Genomic DNA, 19,705 nt, shown 5'->3' with positions numbered 1-19,705 from the left:
TCGTTTAGTGTTGTCGACACAACAGGACAGGGATCTTCCCACGTGAGGCACGGAAGTCCTGCCTTACGAGACAACCAATGCAGCTATAATTTTGCTCTGGTTGGGGTTATTTTTTTTTAAATTAACGCGAATCGCGTTAGAAATTCGAAGCCAGGCTTCGCGTCCAATGTCTTTGACATTGCGAATAAACGCATTCCAGGCTTGCATCAACAAGATTTTATCTCGTTTGTTGTTGCCATTAAACCCTCATTGCTTAAGAAAAGCATCGAGATAGTAATCTTCCACAGCGCGAAAGTTCTGCGCGCTGGGATCCAGGCCATGAAGCTTTGTCGCAAAAAATAAGGGATATTTATTGTAAGGAGTAGTCTCTCAAGACAAGCTAGTGACTAGTCATTTGGTCAAAAGCCACGGCTTCTACTCAGGGGCAAGACGAGATATGTTATTGTCTACACTCCCCTGAGTGGTACCCACTGAAGCAGGGGTGTCACAATAACTTTATTGCGGTAGCTACACCATCTCATCACCACGCACAGAAATATATTCGGGTGCCGGTGCTGACGATGATAAATCATCCTCATCGTCGGAACCCAGCATTCTATAGCGAATGCCATTAGCACGTCTATCCGATTGATCCACCTAATTCGAAGGCTCATGGTCAGCCACCTGACGATGATCAGGCGACTGTTCTACTCTCCCCGAGTCGGCCTTATCGTCCGGCTCGCATTCGTAGTCGACCTCCAACGAGGGATTGCAATCACGTCATGACTCACTACGTGCACCCGCAGCATCTAGTGTTGCGGGAGAAAAAGACACTACAGCAGACGAAACGTCTTCCGCAAGAGACAATTTTGCGTCGCCCGCGGCTGCATGTACCGCAGCCGAAGGCGTTGCATTATTCGCATACCGCATGGACCCTTTAATCATGGGATAGAACTGAAAATGATGGTTCTGACCAATCAACATCGCTTTTAATGAAGTGATCTTACAGTGACCACTTTATTTAATGACAGTAAGAGGGATTCTCGTTTAATGGGAAAAATATAAAGGGGTGTATCGTTTAATTAAATTAACTCTTAGAAGTTGTTAGTTAATATAGTATTTAAAGGGTAGATAATCTTTTGAGAGTACTACTTTACAAATTAGCATTCGAAAAGCTTATTCAATAATAAATAAAGGCCTTCAACTCTACTTGCTCCGCAGTCCAGTCAGCACTGGACGCGCAAATAAAGAGACAGATAAGACTTTATTACTTATTTCGTATTAGTGTATAATTAAGTAAATAGAAAATAGATAGAAATAGAAGAACTTAACAATATTAAATACAATTTTCTTCTTAATTCTCTTTGAAGCAAGTGTTTTAAAGAGAGTCTTCCTTTGCACATACTAGTGTACGCGAAAGGACGTGTTGCACCACTTGCACGTAAGCAGTGCAAAGTGGACTTGTACTGAAGCAGTACAAGTCGGCAGTACCCCATTACAACAGGGACTTAGTACTGCCCCAGAGCCATCAACGGAAGGTCGGACGCTGAAGTGCATCGTACCCACGTTCTAAAGAATCTTACACATATGCGTAAGCACAAGTTGTATGCAAATCTCAAGAAGTGTATATTCGCTGCAAGCGAAACACCACTTCTTGGTTGCATCGAGGGTAAACACGGTGTACGCCCGACCTGGATAAAATCAAGGCGATCACCGACTGGTCTGAGCCAGTCGCTGTAAAGGGACTTCGAAAGCTTCTCAGTTAAGCGGCGTATACTCACGCAATTTTGCCGATATGACAGTACATTTCTTCTTTGTTAAAGAATAATGTTAAGTGGTCATGAAACGCTGATTGTCAGCGTTCTTTTAAGGTTATCAAGCAAAGTCGCCAATCCTGGTGATTGCAGACCAAGACAGGCAACTTTATGTGGTCTACGATGCCGGTGATTTTGCAATCGGCTGTGCATTAATGCAATATGACACAGATGGTGCAGAGCGCGTCGCCTGCTATCAGTCGCGTCACCCCTAAATACCATACCGCAATTACCAGCATGGCAACGAGCCCTTTGCCATGAATTATGCACTAGCTAACTTTAGAGTCTACCTCTTGGGGCATAGACTGTTCATTGTTGAGACGGACCATGCATCGAACGGCCGTAAACAGTCCCAACCTCTCGCAAAGAATGGTGAGATGGTTGTCTTTCTTCGCGGAGTTAAACTTTTCCGTGGATTATAGACCAGGGAGACTTAATGTCATCGCTGATGCCCTCTCGCACCAGCTGCGCAAATCAACAGTGAACATAAGGCCACTGTTGCAACAGTAAGTGTTTCATCGTCAACATTCCTAGACGACGTTAGACGAGCTTATCAAGAAGACAAGCCTCCTAGAGGGTTGATGGGTTGCCTTAAAGACACCACAACAATGCTAAAAACATTGTCGAAATTGAGTCGATCCGTTGAGGATCGATACACAACACGCAATGGGTTACTCGTGTCGTCATCCCCATCAATAATAATTTGCGTATTCACATCATGTATGAGTGCCACGATGCACCGATAAGTGGTCATTGTGGACGTGAAAAGACCTATTTCACGATAAGTCGCGACTTCTACAGGCCACACCAGTATGAGTTTGTCCGCAAGTACATACGTGCTTGCAAAGTTTGTCAATGGGTGAAGTCAACTGCTTCATCAACCTCTGTCTGTCCGGCAGAGTGTTGGCAGTCCGTATCTATGGACTTCGTCTACGAATATATATCCCGAAGACGATCAAAAGAATTTTAGTATTCTTGTGATTGCTGATCGTTTCAGCAAGATGATCATTTTTGCTGCTGTCCTGGAGTCGATCACAGCCTTTGGCAGTGATCGTGTCTGCATTGACACAATATTTCGACTCTATGGATTACCTTATGAACTGGTCTCTGATCGAGACCATCGATTCACGGCAGCGTTCTGGCAATCTGTGTTTAAATCACAGGAAACACAGTTATGTGAGTCATTTTTCGACCATCCTGGAGTAGATGGTCAGACAGGACGTGCAAACCGGATCCTCGAAGAGATACTTCGCGGACACGTCCACTTTTACGCGTTGAAGCGAATTCTTGTCAATAGTAGAATTTACACATCAATGCGTACACTGGTTTACGTGAATGGCTTACGCCATCTACGTAAATCCACCTTGTTTGAGAGTGACTTTTATTCAAGGGGGGGCACTCGCTCGTACAAAGAACTTTCTATGTCTTGCTCATCACGCATTGACCCTACGGTCTCTATACAAAGGATACCAATGCTGATATAATTATCATCGAAGTGGACAAACTCAGTAATGGCAATAATGCTATTACTGACTTTGATAACGATGCTGAAAGACTCAGCATCGAAAGCAATAAAATGAGTGAGAACAACAATGCCATAGCTAATAAGGAGAATAGCATTTCTGCAGTGCGCACCGGTCGCACTGAAGGCATAAGCAAAACCGAGGCAGCAGGCGAATTTTTGCTGGCTAAAACAGCAGTGGTCCGTTTCGTGCAAGTTCCATCGTTGACGCGGTTGGGCCAACAGAAACGGAACTGTTACAAAAATGGAAGAGCAAACATTCTTTTATTTAGGTTTTACGAGCTAGCTCACTGTCTACGGTTAACCTACTAAAAATATATAATGACGAATGGTGGCAGCAATAAATTGTTCTCAAGTATATCGGCCCGTTTCGTGTACTGCAACGCCAAGGCAATGCGTACACGATCGATCTGCCTTGTAGGATGCGTTCGCATCCTACATCTTGTGTCAAACGTCTCCGCCCATACCATCCGTACGAGGCTTCTTCTGATCCCGGATCATCTGGAACGGTCCACAAGATGACTAGTACATGTCACCTTCTACTCCCATTGTATGTGACTGGGCGGAGTCGGCGTCATCGCTCGAATCGGTGAAAGCTGTTAAGGCCTCCAAAATAACCGTATTTAGATCCGTGAAACCTTCAGTTTCTCAGGTGACAACTAAAGAGATGATGACGGAGCTGTTGGACGCTTCGCCAGACCCTCTCGTCAAAAAAATAGCGACACATTCGCCTCGTGAATCTGCTATAGGTATGGCGTGTACGATTTTTCAACTCTTCAACCGAGAAGCAATTCTGACTTTTGCAGACCCTCGTGCCTAAAACGATCAATTTCACTCCAGCAACATCGTAATAGCTTGAAAATCATTTATGTGGAGGTGGACTACAATCACGCTGTCGAAGACTGCGAAGAAGCTTAGGCTAGTGAGGTTGATGTTAGTCGGATCGCAGAGATTTAGGTAAATCTACCTGAGGCAATAGCTAATCGGCATTAAATGACGTAAGGCGGCAGCGCCTTGCATCACTGCAACGAGGTAGGGCCAACTTTAGAAGCTCCGAGATCAATATGGAGGTGTAAACCTTAAAATCTACTGCTGCGCGATCTGTTAAAGAGCTACGAGAATCGTACTCAACTTGGAGATAAATAACAGCTACAGACTCAGGCCGTAGTGCAGCTTTCATGAAGTATTTTATAGCTGGCGTCTTGAAATTGTTTCGTTGCTTAGTCATGTCGCGTTGACATCAAGTGACAGCTATTTTCATCTGAACGTCCTCAGGCACAAGTCCAACGGTACGCTTGTATGGATACGGAACATCGTATTAGTGTTTAATTATAGGTCTGGCACGCATTTTTCTACGTCATCGTAACTATCTGAACATTATGTTTTCTTTCATTAAGCTCAAAATATCGGAATTGATCTGGTGCTTCTCATTCTGTCGCAGCTCGTTAGCGTAGATGGCAACGACAAGATTGGTTGCGGTTGCCAAAGCATTTCTAAATTCCTAACCGCAATAATGTCAGGACCAGCTGAAGCCAGCGTTCCTCCCTTTTAATTGCTATTCACCTGAAAAAAAGATGTATTTACCTGTCCTATTCAGGGGCAAGATGGATATCCTTTTCGTGGAGTACAACTTCTCCGTTGAATACAAACCAGGACGACTTAGTGTCGTCACTGATGCCCTTTCGCGCCGGCCCGATTTCGATCCGGTTGCGCAAATCAACACTGAGGATAAGCCCACTGTTAAAACAATAAATGCTCGTCATTAACATTACTTGGCGACGTTAGAAGGGCCTATCAAGAAAATAAGACTCTTAAAAAGTAGGTGGCTTTGAGCAACCTTCCAAAAAATATCTAAACGAAAAATTGTCACGATTTTGATAATTACTGTAATGGCGATATTCCACAAAAGAATTGTTGTATGCGAAGCATTTTTAAGGGAACAAGATCCACGTAACTTCGAGTCTCCACCTTTAATAAAGGCAAGGTTCATAGATAGAGATAGGTGGTTAAAATATATCAAACGGTCTCTCAGGTGTCATTATGCTACCGAACACTGTCTACTTGGTTGGAGTATACGCCTGATAAGTGTAAAGTCAAAGCCTCAATTATAACTGTTGTTGTCACGTCAAGGCATGCATGAGTTGTCGGCGTACGTGCAAGGCCAGTCTTTTAATTACATAATACCGAAATTTCCACCAGTGCAAATGGGTGTGGCCCCACCTTATATTTGTTCTTCGAAGTTTCCTACAAATGAGCACACCAAGCGGCCGAGTGTAAAGGGTCCGGGCTGATAATGCTACCAAAGCTTCCTTATTGAGCGTCAATCTTGCCAATGTGCATACTGCTGAAAATTTGGGCACTGGGCGGAATTGTGCTGGATCAAAAGGAACGATAGAAAAGCGCTCGACGCGTCAGTAAAACTTGTGGTTGTAGAGATGATAACGTTTACTATCCCAACACCAACAACAGCAACGAAGAGTCTGTTTCGCGCAGTAGAAGCATGCCAAAATCAACACTGCATTTTTCAGCAACTGATTGATGGCATGAGTCCTTTGTAAAATTTCTTTGAGCTCGGAACACACTCGCGTTCGTCATGGCCACGTAAATTGATGAAGCGTGTGCCTTTTGTGGTATTTGAACATTACACACAAAGCCAATTTGGTTTATTCTATTTGCTTTGCGCCATGCTGAGCAAAAAGTGTGCTATCGAACTTAGTATGGTCCATCCTAATCAACTTCCGCTGAACAATCTGCGTTAAGAGTATCTAATTGCACCTTGTTCTTTACTTCTTGTGGAATCCCATTTAGAGTCTTTAAAATGACTTCGTCATTGCATGGCTTCGTACCGTTCTCCGCCGTAGAGCAACAACATCTCAGATATATTCCATTTAAGATTGATGTTGCTCCGATGAGCTATGACAATGGTAAATTACCGGTTACCAGTTTCTTGATGCATATACGAGGCCACCTCTTGATGGTGTCCAGCAGCAGTAAACCTTAGGCTTATCGCTACTGCTACACTCTAAGGAATACGGGGGTGACAAAGACTATTGATTTTACCATAATTAAGTGAGCTCTTTACTGTAGCGCACTAACTCAGCGCAAACCTTTTAAAATGTAGAAAAAAGACATTCGTGTGCAGTGACGCAACAAAACATACCACAATAAACGCGGTCTAGAAATCAATGACATTATTTAATAAATGACATAGAACACAAATCTTTTGATTAACTAATTTTAACCGCTTTGCCACGCTGCTGTACGCATAAATTAATGCTAGCTGCTGATCAATCGCAGTCTTGTGACTGCATAATGAGGCTTCCAGTGCTATTTGCTGCACTCATTGACACGTGTCTATTCCAATCATTTGCTTTTTCCCTAGCTTTTGCTGCTTTCATAATTATTCCAATGACAGTCATTCGGTAAAGCAGAAAACGAAATTGAATTGTGTAAGCATAAATACAATTGTCTAGCTGCTACTCCCATTGTATGTGACTGGCTTATAAGTCAGGCTGCAAGCTCTAAAAAGCTTCTGCTTTTACATGCACATGTATGCTCTCATCTAAATTCGCTTATGATAAACCTTGCTTGCTTCTTATAAGAATTTGCGTAGTTTGGCAAGTCTACTTACTTTGTAACGAGCTTACTGCCTTATCTTACACGCCCGTAAAGTGCACTTAGGGGGGCCAATTGTTCATTTGAAGCTAATTGGCCTTTCAGTAGGATATGCTTCAAATTGTGACCCACTCTTGTGAATGTGATGCACACACGTGCATTCACATTAAAGAAGATGGCGTCTGGCATCATCTGCATGTTGAGGTATTTATATTACACAGCTCGCCATGTAGAGATGCACATCTACAGAGATGGCATGTAATCATTAAGTAAAATGCCTGTATTTAATTGTAATCGGTCTTGAGCTTACTTTATAGTACACGGTACGCACGAGAACACGGGCAACCGCTTGCATGACATCACTTGTCGAAGGGCACAAGTTCGTTGGGTGAAGTCGCCTAAGGCGCCCACGTACTACCTCGCTACACGTGAAGAAGACAGTCAAATCGCCTCCTCGTTGTGCCCGAAGGTGTGCTCTTTTTTTGTAGTTTAGAGTCGCTTAGAAGCGCCCACCTGCTTACATCCATTCTACTCCGGCAAATAAGAGTAGAAAGGGCATTCTAAGTTGGGTTTGTTTCGCTAGCTCGTATGCCAGCTAAGCTTGTTTTCCATATGCATATGATTGGCTGGAACCATTTACCCTACTTTTTTAAACTTTCCCAAAATCTACGCCGTACTTGAAGTCTTCTGGATGTCAGTTTACATGCTGTTTTCACGTCATTTCGTTCGCAACTTTGCGTCACTAGTTACTATGTTTTCAAATTTAAAAGTGACATATCATTGTGCTGACGTCTTTATTCATGTCAACTTTTACTCGTTCTTTTTCCATCGTTTGCTCGGTGCTGAACTCTTCTTTTACTATCAAATCCATATATAAAAGCAAGATCGCAATCCAAAGTGTCTCATGCCACAGATTGCATCGTCGTAAACACATCGTTCTTTTTCCATCGTGTCTTTTCCGTATTCTACTCTCACTTTGCTATCAAATTTACATGCAAAAACAAGATCGCAACCAAAAACAACAACTCAGGCACTGCCTCACTTACCTCGACGCTGACGCTTGCGACGCTGGCGTACCCGATGTCTGCAATTGCTCTAACTTCTGCACCGCAGCCGCCTGCAACCGTCCAAGCATCACCCTGTCATTTCTTCTGGCATCACGATTAAATTCCTGGCATCGTCGACATTGACATTTTTTTACCTGGCGCGCCGCCATCGACGATCTCAACCCCGATCTGATCCGCGACGCTTTCTTTGGCCTTTCTTTCGTTGGAACAATCGCTGGACTCCGCACAATGGGAGCTGGAGCAACAGCCGAGCCGCAGCCGGAGCCATCTCATCTTCTTGACATTGTTTCTCATTCGTTGCGTCTTCCAAGGCCACAATTTCAGAAATACAGCAGTATTTGCTCCCGGGATGGCGGCAACTTCCATGACAATATCTGCGCCAACTTCTCCGACGTCAACATCCGCGATACCAATTTCCGGGGCCACGACTTCTGGAACTACGACGGTCTTCACTTCACCTCCCTAGGTCATCGTTTCCCATTTTACCAGTTGAATAGGTAGCATCGTGGAATAAATGTCACATTATTCACCACCTGAAAACGCAGCGCACGCCGACAGAGAAATTGACGAAGAAAGATTCTTGGCAATCCCAATTCATAATTTGTTCAAACCCATTTTGTATGCACCATATGACCACCCCCAGCGTCACGATCATTGCGTCGAACTGGATATGTTCTCTCATTATATCTGCATAGGCGTTCACCTCGTCGACCACGTATACCATGGAACGGCTCATCTTATTCTCGAACTTCCCAAAGGCATATTTCGAATAAAAGCTGTAAGCCTGCGCCATCAGCGGAAAAAATGGGCTTGATATGCTTTTCGAAATTTGCTTTGAGCCGTTCCTCCCACCGCGAGAACACAATTGCATCGTTCCTCTCGACAAATTCCATAAGCAGTGTACTCCCAAGGCGGCCATTACAAAGCGCCTTGAATGATTCGGATCTTTAGGTCGTAGAACTCCTGCGACAAAATATGACCGAATAAAGCAGAACATCCATTTACCTTTGGTGTTGCACAAAGTCCGTATTTGCGCATCATCTGACAGTTTGTATATCAAGAGCAATGCGATTTAATCACCTTACATCTCAATGGGACAGGTCGTGCGCATGGCTGCAGCATAAAATTCTCTTACGAATAGCTAAATTTGGCCCCCCTTCTTCGATCCAAACTTCTCCGGAAGCTTCCTTGCGAGGTGCCGTATACACAAGGGGTGCCTTGACTAGCTCCCCTTTATTTTGGAGGCCAATGAGTTCGTCACGTGGTACAGGAGAAGATGCCGCGATGGCATTCGTCATCGCGGCATCTGGGCCAGTAAGGATTGTATGACGCGCTCTCCCCCCACCGCTTCATGGAAACAATCAAACAACCACCGAGAGGACTACAATGTATCGTGTTGTATTAGCGCGCATCCTAATTGTATCGGAATTCCATTGTTATTAACGCCCATAAAGGAGGCAAAGAGGAGTTATAGTGGTCGAGGGTACAGGTCGTATCAAATATGACAACACCTTCGAATTCCTTGTGTAGTGCGATTGCGTCGGGCTCATCCAGAAGGCATTGGTCAGGAGTCCGAAATGTCCTTAATGAGCTCAAACACATACCTCAAATCTAGCTTTCTTCCGAAAGATGCGCAATTATGAGCGGAACTTTTGTTTTACTTACAGCCCAAGAAAGTTCTGGACATCAACGCGATTTACATAGTTCTTTCGATTTTTCAGTACGTTCATGATCGTCCTTGTTACCATGTAAATTCCGCGTAGAAAAAGGACCTCGGTCTATAACACGTCGTCAAATTTGCGGTAAGCAGTTATAAGCCGGACCTCCGCGCCGTTAATCTAGGCATGGTTCGCTTATCGATGAATGCAGTGATGACTTTCCTACCTTCTTTGACCAGACAAACTAATAGTTTGGCTGGACAGGGTAGCTGACATCCGGACATCTCCTATTCCCCACCTCTATGACAGGCAGCATATCCTCGCGACGTGATCATAAGTGTGAAGCTAAAACCCTTCTGAACAAATCGGATGGAGGTCCACGTCCCTCACTATAAGCCGCAAGAAAGCGTGGAAATCTCTTAAAGTGACCAGGTTGAAGGAAAGAGATAGGTTCTGTCCCACGCATAGTGCAGGGGAAGATGGCGGCGAAGACAAAGATGTAATGTCAGCATCAACGTAGTCATCTTGCTCGCCCAGATCAGGACAGATTACATCTGTGAACGTATCAGCATCCACATGCGCTGCTACCGCGCAGTCATCGGCGTCATTGTAATCAATGATGACCATTATAGCAGTGATTTGTTTGTTTGGTTGTGGTTTCTTCGAATTTTTAAAAGATCTCGGAAGATAAGGATTAGGAGGCCAGAGCAAAAGCGAATAATAGTAGTACTGTATAAAAGTATTTTTAGGGTTAAGAGATAGGGCAACGAATTCCGGCAATCAAATTTAGCTTCATACGAGCCAGCGATTTTTTTTCCCTTTCAAAATCATAACTTTCACCGTCCGTAACCTTGGACACGTTTTAGTTGAGCTTGCATATTTAAGTTGATATTTGAATTGGCTTATTGCAAGCACAAGTCGAACTATGATAGTACCTTAACTTAATGCTCGCCTGTTGAAGATTCAATGGCATAGAGATGTAATCAATATTTGATATTTGGATGCAATCAGGTAACAAATGGACCAAAACAGGTCTTAGTAATACCACGATGGAAGCTGAATTTGTCGCTGCCTCGGGGATATTGAATAATAGACTAAAGTCTAACAAAAAAAAATCATACAAACTTGTGTCTTGTGGTTTTTAGATTAACATTGTAACGAAACGAATTATTTCCAATAAGTTAATAATTTCAAAAAAATAAAGAAATACACGTGAAGATGAAAGTGGTAAGACACCGTCGTCGTCGCTCTCAATAGCGCTACGATTTGCGTCCCTGACACTCTTCTCATTCCATCGCAAGTCGTATATTCCTTTCTTATGTATATGCCTTAAACGTTTCTCTATAGATTCAATTAGGCGGTGCGAACGATGGCCTATGCCACTTCCTCAGCTTGGGCGGCTTAGAAATGCTTCTAGACACTGGCATCAAACTGCAGTCGCTGCAAAGAAGCGTAAAACAAAATGGAGGCTATCTCTACCGCATACAACTACCAGCACTCACTTCCGTGGACGTAAAAGCTCTGGATGTGGTGCTCCTTTCAAACCATCAAACGCTCCTAGCTCTCCCACTACTGACCGAAACTCTGGGCTTTCAAGGTCAAATTTACGCTACACAACTCACTATTGACTTTGGTCGTATCTTTCTCAAAGAGCTCGCAACTTTGAATCAAGGAAAAAACTCGACATTCTTTACATTTGAAAACGTCACCGACAATCAAGAGCTTCCAATGTTTTCATTCGAAGAAATTGAAAATTGTTGCCGAAAAATTCATTGCGTCGAGTACAATGAAGTGATCAAGCTCGAGTATGGCGTGGAAATTACTGCACTTAGCTCCGGGTTCACACTAGGCTCCAGTCTTTGGCTAATCGAAGGACCAAACGACAAATTGGCGTACGTGGCGGCCGCATCTGGCGATTACAATCGCCATCCGAAAGAATTGGATTTACTTCCTCTTGTAAATTGTGAAACTCTACTTGTAACCGATTTAAAGCCCGATCGTGATCCCCATAGTACGACCGAACGAATGGTCGAACGCGTACTTAGTAGTGTCACAAACGTACTGGAACGTGGAGGTATTTGTGTCGTACCAACATCCCCCTGTGGCGTCCTATTTGACCTCATTGAGGCCGTGTATACCGCAAGTGTACTTAAGAATCAGCACGTTCCCATGTACTTGATTTCGGACTTTGCCATGCAGATATTGGAGCTCACGCAACTTGGCGCTGAGTGGTTATGCGAAAAGAAAGTTGATAAATTGTATGCAGGAGAACATGCTTTCGTGCATGAGTCTCTGCTAAAGAATAAAGTGTTTCATCCAGTAGCTGATCTCTCCGCTATCACGGCTACGACCTTCCAGGTTTGAAGCAAGTTAAAATGTCTTTATAACGTGGCTAATTTTTGTACAGAATGGCAGTCTCGTCTTCGTCGGTCACCCATCGCTTCAATTTGGCCATGGAGTTGAGATTATTCAAATGCTTGGCAATGATAGTCGCAATGCCATTCTATTAATTGGTACGATTTGCTTTGATACACTTGTCAATGCTTTTTGATTCTAATTATTGTCATTAGATCCGTCCGTCAATTCTGCGGAAGCGCTTGGCAATTTCCAAGAACTTTCAATTGAAAAGATTGTGTGTCCAATTGATCCGCGATTAAGCTGTGGTGATGCCAATCAATTGATCGCACGTTGCTGTCCCCACCACTTGATTCTTCCATACGAATTCACGATCGCGCCTTTGGAGACTACTGCAGTCGATGACGTGAAAAGGTCATCACATTTTTCACGTGTCCTTCCTCTTCATGAACTCAGTGCTTCAAGTCCAAAAACGGAATTGCTTACGTTTCCACTCAAACCGTTACTACCAATTGTTGTTGAAAAGCCCGCCAAGTATCTGGATGGGAAGTTAGACCCGAAAGTAATGCGACGACGTTGATTATTTTGTTTGATGATTGAATGATATCCTTTTACTTTGTGTTGTAAAGCTTGCTGCACAGGCCATCGTTACCGACGTGAATGGAAAAGCTGCTGCATGCGTTAGTGGCGTGCTTCGAGTCAAGCGAAAAGCTTTTGTACTAGAACCTTTGAAAAATACAGAGCGCGCGAATGTTGGGCCATTGCTACACGAAGATGTCAAGCCAAAGGGCAGTGGAAAACGCAAAGCGGCTTTGAATCCAGACGATACGATACAGAGCTCACTTCAAAGCATTGTAACCACCAGTGAAACGAGCAGCTTGCTATTGGGTCAAGTTGATGAAGAAAAGCTTGAGAAACAAGTAAAAATGGTGCGTTCTAACGACTTAATGACAACCAATTGGCTCATAACGGACTTATGAATGGGCTATATAGCATGACCCTCAAGCTCAGGTTTATATCTCACAAGGCCAAGGCGATGCCGACGTATTTATGAGTATTCCTTCGCTTGACGCTCGCATCACATTATGGAAAAAGACTGGCAAGACTCTAGTCGAGACTGAGAAGGAAGAAGCTCGTGTATTGCTGGCATCGTTCATTCTTGCACAATTAGTAGTGATTACCCGAAGCTAAAGGATTAATTGCTTCAAATTACAGAATAAAAGTGCATATATCTCGTATACACTATACTTTTACGGAAATCAACACTTGCTTGTAGGGAATTGTTATAATCCAGTCCCCAGCTGAGTATGGTATTGTTATAACTCGCTACTGCTTTCATCTTGGGTAATCCAGCGTTCGTGAGGCAGCGAACCCACAAATCGCAGCACCGCGGGACTTTGAAAGATTGCCGTTATGTTTTACAGGTAGCTTTTAAAAAGCAGAAAAGAGTGCACACATGATAAAGCACTAGATAAAGTCGTTTTCCGCGTCATCTGAAAATTAGTTAAAATAAAAGGAAAAGTCGAATGACAAAATAAAAGTCAAAAGTCTTAGAAAGCACAACGCGCTATTTTTATTCCGTGTCTATGCGACGAAAGAGGTACAGGTAACCAGCACCAAGAGGAGGATTCTCTGACAAAGCAACCTTATCATCATTGAAAAGAAGCCAGCGTCCATTTTTCTTCAAGTGACAAACGTAATGCCCCGAGTTTGTATTCTTGCCCACGTGACTAATAAAGCCCACAAGCGAGTACTCTCCCGAGGTCTTGCTATCCAAACGGTTGACAGAAACACTCGAGGCTACGGAAGCTGACGGATCACACTGAGCCACAGCATTATCCAAATCATCCATATGACTAAACAACCACTCGGCAGCGCGATCAGGATTGTTGTCGGTCTGCTTGAGGGCACATTTTGCATGAGGCTCTGCAAAGCCCATTGCCATCAAATTGGACACAAGCATCATATCTACCTCGCCCTCTGTTGCCTCAATACATAAATTCGTCACAGCTGGTGGGTCATTAAAGTCTGGATCTTCCATATGACTAAAAATCCACTCCATTGCAGCTTCTGCATTCGAATTTCCCGTCGCAATAGCAGCACGTTTGCAGCCATTTTCTGAAAATCCCATCGACACGAGTTGAGCTACAAGAACATTGTCGGCCTTATCAATTTCACCACTTTCCATTAAAGTACTACCCCCTGATGTTTCTGGCAACAACTCTTCTCCATTAACAAAACCCTTTGATAAAAATCGGCTTAAAGATAACTTTTCCGGTACATTCACTTCAACCTCTAATTTCTTTGGGGTCCAGTCTTCCGCCACGTAAAATCGTCTCATTTGCACCAGCAAATAACGTGGAAAAGAACCAAAACGAACTGTCTTTTGTGCTTGTCCCTTGACACCAGTAGCCGACGATAAAAAGTCTTCAATCACTTCCGGTGCCAACGTTCTTTCCAAACACGCCTCGAATGGCACGTTTGGCACAACACGCTCGTTCCTTTGAACGTATTCATCTTTTTCGGTATCGCCAAGACGTTGCCGCTTTTGCTCAAGACTTTGATATGCATTTACTTGAGTGGTATTTGTTGCATCGTCTAAAGAGATTTGTAGCTGTAGAAGCATGTCATCTCGTGACACATACTTGACTTTGTTCGACACCAAGCACTGGACGCGGTCTTCCAGCTTGAATTTAAACAAATTGAATGTTGGAAGCTCGGCGCTCGTTGAAGTATCTCCTGATAATAGTGGTCCTAAACGACTTGAGTATACTCGTTCTACACGCGTCATGAAGTCTAGCAAATACTGAAGATACTCGACGGCATCTTGCTGTTGGCCAGTTGAAAAATCGGGATGATCCTTTCCAACTAGACGGCGAAACGTGATTGGTCGTAGTTCGACATTGTTCCGATCGTCTTCTTCTATCTGTTGAGTGCTCTCTTTGGGCGTTAAAAATTGCTTTTTGTACCGATCCGTCAACGTTGCACAAGCCAATTTGGCAAATTGGACCCCAAAGTCATCAACCGGCAGCGTATCGGCAGTTGAAAAGATCAATTTTGATGCTTGAAAATACCGTTCTTGTATCTCGGGCAGTGCCAATAGCAATTGCAACACTGAATTCATGTAGCAGCTATTCCCAAGATTTTTAAAGCCCATACAATTCGAACCAGAGACTGGCACCAACGATTTCCCAGCTTCCGTCACAGTATCAAAATCATACGACAAATTGAGTCCCACTTGGAGTTCGTTCATTGACTTGTCCGTCTTTTTTAAATTATTGACATGTATGCCAAAATGGGCCAAGTGTTTCGCCAACGATGGGTTCTGAACCATATCATCTTCATCCGATGCATAGCTGTATACATCACCGCCTTGAGCGGTGATTGTGCCTAGCTTCACACACAATGGATACTTTCTATCCGTCTCTTGGTAGTGCGTCAACGCAGCTCCACATCCCCCAGATCCGTCCCAGTTCTGACGACCACATCCAATGTAGCCATCGGATAAATTAAGCCACAAATTCTCGTGCTTGTCACACTCGGGAGCTTGACATTTCCAAACGAGAGGATTTGATGCAATGTGTGGCGGGTTTGGAACTTGAATTAAATGCTCGGCGTACTTGGTCGATTTTCGCTCTTCTTGCCACGTAGCAACTTCTTCCGTGACGGTGTTTCCTGCATGATTAATAATCGATCTCGCTGCTTCTTTTATCTTTAATGGAAGAGTGGGTGAGTCTAAAGGCTCTCGCGCGAGAACTTCTTGATTTGGGTCTACCAATACGATACAAAATGTTTTTTCAAGCTCGTATTTATCATCAACGGAGGCTGCAAAGCCCCCACTACCGCCTATTGCAAGTTTTGTGGGAGTCGCTTCGGTCGCTGATGCTAGAGAGGTTCGAGGTTTGCGTTTGTGCTGCTGGTAGAGGTAGACGATAGGAGCTTCACTGCGATCGTAGACGAGATACGGGGCTCCGTACGATAAAAAAGTGGCAAGATTTGTATATAGACCTGTAGGAAAGAGAGCGCTATCGAATGAGAAGACGCACTCGTCCCGGTACACGCGGTCTGAGGCCTGTGCTACTCGCACGCGTGAAGCTGCGGATTGCAGAGGAAGAGATGCATCAGCCATGGGTTTCGACGATTTAAATGAAACGTTACATGTTTGTGTGCGGAACCTTAAAAAGAAAGAGACCTGATGGAAATTTGTAATTACGCTAATGACCGAGCATTGTGCACGCACTCGACGACACACAAATAGTTGGCCTCAATATGGCAGCATGTCTCTACTGCCATATTGAGGTAAACTTATCGTGTTCACGCAGGTACTTCTGTTCAGGTTGACCGTTGCTGTAGCCAAGCAATAGTTGGAACGTAAGGCGTGGTGGAAAGTTTTTGACAGGAGTTTATTCAATTCCTAAATGGAGTACGTTATCGTATTATACGAAGAGTAAGCTTTTCGCTTTTTTATAAATGTAGCAAATGAGGCATTGAGAGGCAAGTGACGCTTGAAGAAGTAGTGTGCTGCAGCGGCTAGCTGCCACCATTTCTCACCAAGTACTACAATTCCTATTTACATTTCGTTCGGAAAAACGGCGCAGTTTCGAGTTCTAGAATAGATTTGCGTCGAAAGTCGACCATAATTTGGCCCTTCGCATTCCCAATGAGGTCAGCAATTTCGCCTTTTTAACGAAAGGATCAGTATTTGCTTACTTCATTTTCAGACATGTCGACATTTCTCGTGGCCTTTCAACCGAAATCAAACAGCAACCGGAAATAACAAACTAAAATACGTGGAATACCAAGGTATTACTAAGAATTACTGTCGCATCATTGAAAATTTGTGATGCCCAACCGTACATAAGTACAGTGGAGTCGTCCTGTATAACCATTACCACAACCGAGTAGCAAGGTATTATATTTCTATGCCTTTTCGTCTTATGTTTTCGATGATACATTTTAACAACATGCGCCGCATCTCTTCACGAAAGCCTTATTCCATCATCAAAGAAAATGCCGTCGATAGTACGTCCCTCGCCAAAAGCCATAGCAGTGGCGCCACTGCCGCTTAACACTAAACGGATCTTTATCGAGCCCGAACAGGAGCATGACGTCGATTTGCCTGGCACGCCTCCCATCGATCCGCTAAGTCGCCGCGCATGGGGCGACGCTCATCCAAAGTTGACGGAGGCGCGTCGACTCGTAGAACTCGAAAAGCTGCAGCCGCTAGAGCGACACAAAGTGCGACACGTCGCTGCCATGGTCTTGCAACGCCTTGTACGGTGTTTTCTCTCCCGCCGTCGCTTGGCAAAGCGTCTGAGTGCCGTAGGGCGCCCTGTCGAGCTGCAGATCACGCGAATGCGCGGCTTGCAGATGTTGTGTGACTTTCGCAACATTGTGTCGCTTTATTGCAACGTGCGCGTGCTGAAGAAGCCGTTTGGGCCCTTTATGTTTCATTTCTCATCAAGCAAGACACCAAATCGAAATACCCCCCTATGGACGGACAAATTCTTGGTGCCAATGCTCTCTAGCAAATGCGACATTATTATTACGTTAATTGGGGTCACAAGTACCGGAAAGTTGCGATTTTTAGGACAAGCAGTTGTAGCATTGGATTATGGATGGGAATCAAAAAGGACGTTTAGTGTCCCGTTAGGAAAGTGGAAGTTTCCAGTCGATGAGTCTATTATAGGGCTACATCGCTTTGTCCAAGGAACGGTGGAGCTTGAAATTACACCGCTGTCGTCTCAAATGCCATGCAAATCCGGTCAGTTTCTTATGGCGCCGATTCTTCCGACACGCACGAGACGAGCGTATTCTTATTGGTCTAGAAGTGGTTCAAGTAATAAATTGCTCTCTTCTCCTGCACCGCGGACGCCTCAGAAACCCGCAAGTGCATCTCCGTCCCGGAAAACAATGGTGATTCGCTGGGGAATGCTCACGGACACGGCTTTTCATTTATTTGATAATACGACAGCGAAGCTTCTGACTAGTTTGGATTTGTCGACTCTTCAGTTTATCAAGTCGAATGCGAAATTGAACAGTCAATTCTTTTCGTTAAAGTTGTATGCCAAAGGAAAAGTTTATGTACTCTATCTGTCAAGTTACGCGCAACAGCAGTCTTGGGAGTACAGAATTAATTTGCATCGCCGGGAATTAATAAAATTATTGTAATTAAACACAGCAAGTTCTAATTTCACACGCAATTTCTTTTTTGTAAACTAGTAACCATTTCTTACTTCAGTAGCTTGATGTTTCTTACTTAAGAAAACATTAATCTGTCAAATTCAATTCACATGTGATTTAAACACATACGGCTAGGAGTTATTTATTACCTTATGCAGGGCTATTGTTGCTGCGGTGGGGGGTAGTTGGAGTCATTCCGCCATCTGCGTTAAGTACCGCCATCTCATCCTGGGCACGACGCAATACCTTTTGAGCATTGGCTGTGATAACCGACTTGGTTGGTTCACCATTAAAAATGCGTGAGTTGTTCACAATCAGTTCTAAATCTTTCACAAACTCGCGCATCGAGTCGTATTCCTTGGCCTCAATCTTGCTTTGAATCGTGCTCAAATCCATCGGCTGCTTTACAATCTGGTAGTAATTATGAACGGCAGTTGCATCCACGGGTGCACGAAAGATTTCACTCTCGGGCATTTCAAGCAGCCGCTGAACAATCATATCAAGTGCATGATTTAAATGCTCAACGGGCATCCGGGAGCGACTTAACTTGACAGCTCCTTTTGCATACGGCCTCTTATACAGCTCGGCTTGTTCCCGCAACTCCATTTCCCGTTTGCGCTTCTTTTCAGCGTTGTGTTTACGTGCACCTTCCCGTAGCTCCGCGAGGTTCACAGTAATCTTCGTACTCGAGTCACCACCACTAAGTATCGACGAAGACTTGTTCATTTTCAATGGTTCGGCAAGTGCACTACCCGCTTGAGTTTCAAAATACGGCCCCAACTTTTTTGAACGAGCTTCGTCCGCCATGTACAATGGACAGCTGCGATTTGTACGCATGTGGCCTACCTGGAGGCATTGAGTACAGCGAATAACATTCTTGCCAGTCCCATCATCCACCTCGTCGCCATCAACGCCATCACCAGCCTCGCCCTTTTTCAACATTTCTTGGTATCCTCGATTCTGCGCTTCTGTCTTGGCCAGTTGTTTCAATTCTTCTTGTAATTGTTTGCGTCTCTTTGCCTTATCAAGCAAACTCTGACCTGAACCATCATCTTCTAATGCTAGCATGCGCTTGCGTTTGCGAAGCAAATTCCGTTCATCCGCTTTCTGCTGACGATCCTTGCGCTGCTGCATTGCACGATATCGAGCGACTTGTTTATCATCGACGATGAAATGAATCCGAACCGTCTCACTACCATCTTCTTCAATCGTACGAACAACTCGTTTCACGACTTTACGTCCAGGAATCTTCTTTGACGCACTGGATGGCTCTGACGGGACTGGTGTGCGATTCCCACGAGTGGGTGAAGACACTCGCGACAATTGGCCAGTAGGCGTTGCCAATGCAGATGACAGCGCTGAGCCTCCGCGAGAGATTGCATTCGAGCGAGCGCCAAATGCTGATACAGAAGAAATGCCACTGACACCAGTGCCACCTTCTTTGATCCCACTAGCCCGAAGCTGATTGCGCAAGCCATTCGTGTCGACATCTGGACGACGAACAGCACTTGT

General features: G+C 44.3%; 6 protein-coding genes across 6 annotated transcripts; 2 read left to right on the top strand and 4 right to left on the bottom strand.

The window, feature by feature from the left end:
- Positions 1-7,693: 7,693 nt before the first annotated feature.
- Positions 7,694-8,070, bottom strand: CCR75_005553 (uncharacterized protein; the record flags this gene model as incomplete). Its single annotated transcript, XM_067963633.1, has 3 exons — positions 7,977-8,070; positions 7,863-7,909; positions 7,694-7,788 (listed from the first exon to the last, which is right to left on the bottom strand). The coding sequence occupies exons 1-3, from the start codon at positions 8,063-8,065 to the stop codon at positions 7,694-7,696; spliced, it is 231 nt and encodes a 76-aa protein (XP_067818379.1). The 5' UTR covers positions 8,066-8,070.
- A 23-nt stretch (positions 8,071-8,093) lies between these two features.
- CCR75_005554 (uncharacterized protein) lies at positions 8,094-8,868 on the bottom strand (the record flags this gene model as incomplete). The annotated part of the gene is made up of 2 exons (XM_067963634.1): positions 8,094-8,459; positions 8,548-8,868. The coding sequence occupies 2 exons, from the start codon at positions 8,866-8,868 to the stop codon at positions 8,094-8,096; spliced, it is 687 nt and encodes a 228-aa protein (XP_067818376.1).
- A 1,132-nt stretch (positions 8,869-10,000) lies between these two features.
- Positions 10,001-10,282, bottom strand: CCR75_005555 (uncharacterized protein; the record flags this gene model as incomplete). Its single annotated transcript, XM_067963635.1, has 1 exon — positions 10,001-10,282. One exon carries the CDS (start codon positions 10,280-10,282, stop codon positions 10,001-10,003), a length of 282 nt encoding a protein of 93 aa, XP_067818377.1.
- Positions 10,283-10,873: 591 nt separating this feature from the next.
- On the top strand, positions 10,874-13,321 carry CCR75_005556 (uncharacterized protein; the record flags this gene model as incomplete). The annotated part of the gene is made up of 6 exons (XM_067963636.1): positions 10,874-10,882; positions 11,003-12,013; positions 12,063-12,168; positions 12,226-12,572; positions 12,640-12,939; positions 13,004-13,321. The coding sequence occupies 6 exons, from the start codon at positions 10,874-10,876 to the stop codon at positions 13,199-13,201; spliced, it is 1,971 nt and encodes a 656-aa protein (XP_067818374.1). The 3' UTR covers positions 13,202-13,321.
- Positions 13,322-13,583: 262 nt separating this feature from the next.
- On the bottom strand, positions 13,584-16,139 carry CCR75_005557 (uncharacterized protein; the record flags this gene model as incomplete). Its single annotated transcript, XM_067963637.1, has 1 exon — positions 13,584-16,139. The coding sequence occupies one exon, from the start codon at positions 16,137-16,139 to the stop codon at positions 13,584-13,586; it is 2,556 nt and encodes an 851-aa protein (XP_067818375.1).
- An 881-nt stretch (positions 16,140-17,020) lies between these two features.
- On the top strand, positions 17,021-18,181 carry CCR75_005558 (uncharacterized protein; the record flags this gene model as incomplete). Its single annotated transcript, XM_067963638.1, has 1 exon — positions 17,021-18,181. One exon carries the CDS (start codon positions 17,021-17,023, stop codon positions 18,179-18,181), a length of 1,161 nt encoding a protein of 386 aa, XP_067818372.1.
- Positions 18,182-19,705: the final 1,524 nt, after the last annotated feature.

This window comes from Bremia lactucae, linkage group LG6 (genome assembly GCF_004359215.1).
Source record: "Bremia lactucae strain SF5 linkage group LG6, whole genome shotgun sequence".
In the NCBI taxonomy this organism is placed as follows: Eukaryota; Oomycota; class Peronosporomycetes; order Peronosporales; family Peronosporaceae; genus Bremia; species Bremia lactucae.
The sequence above is the reverse complement of the archived record's forward strand: the minus strand, read 5'-3'. Positions and strand labels throughout refer to the sequence as shown.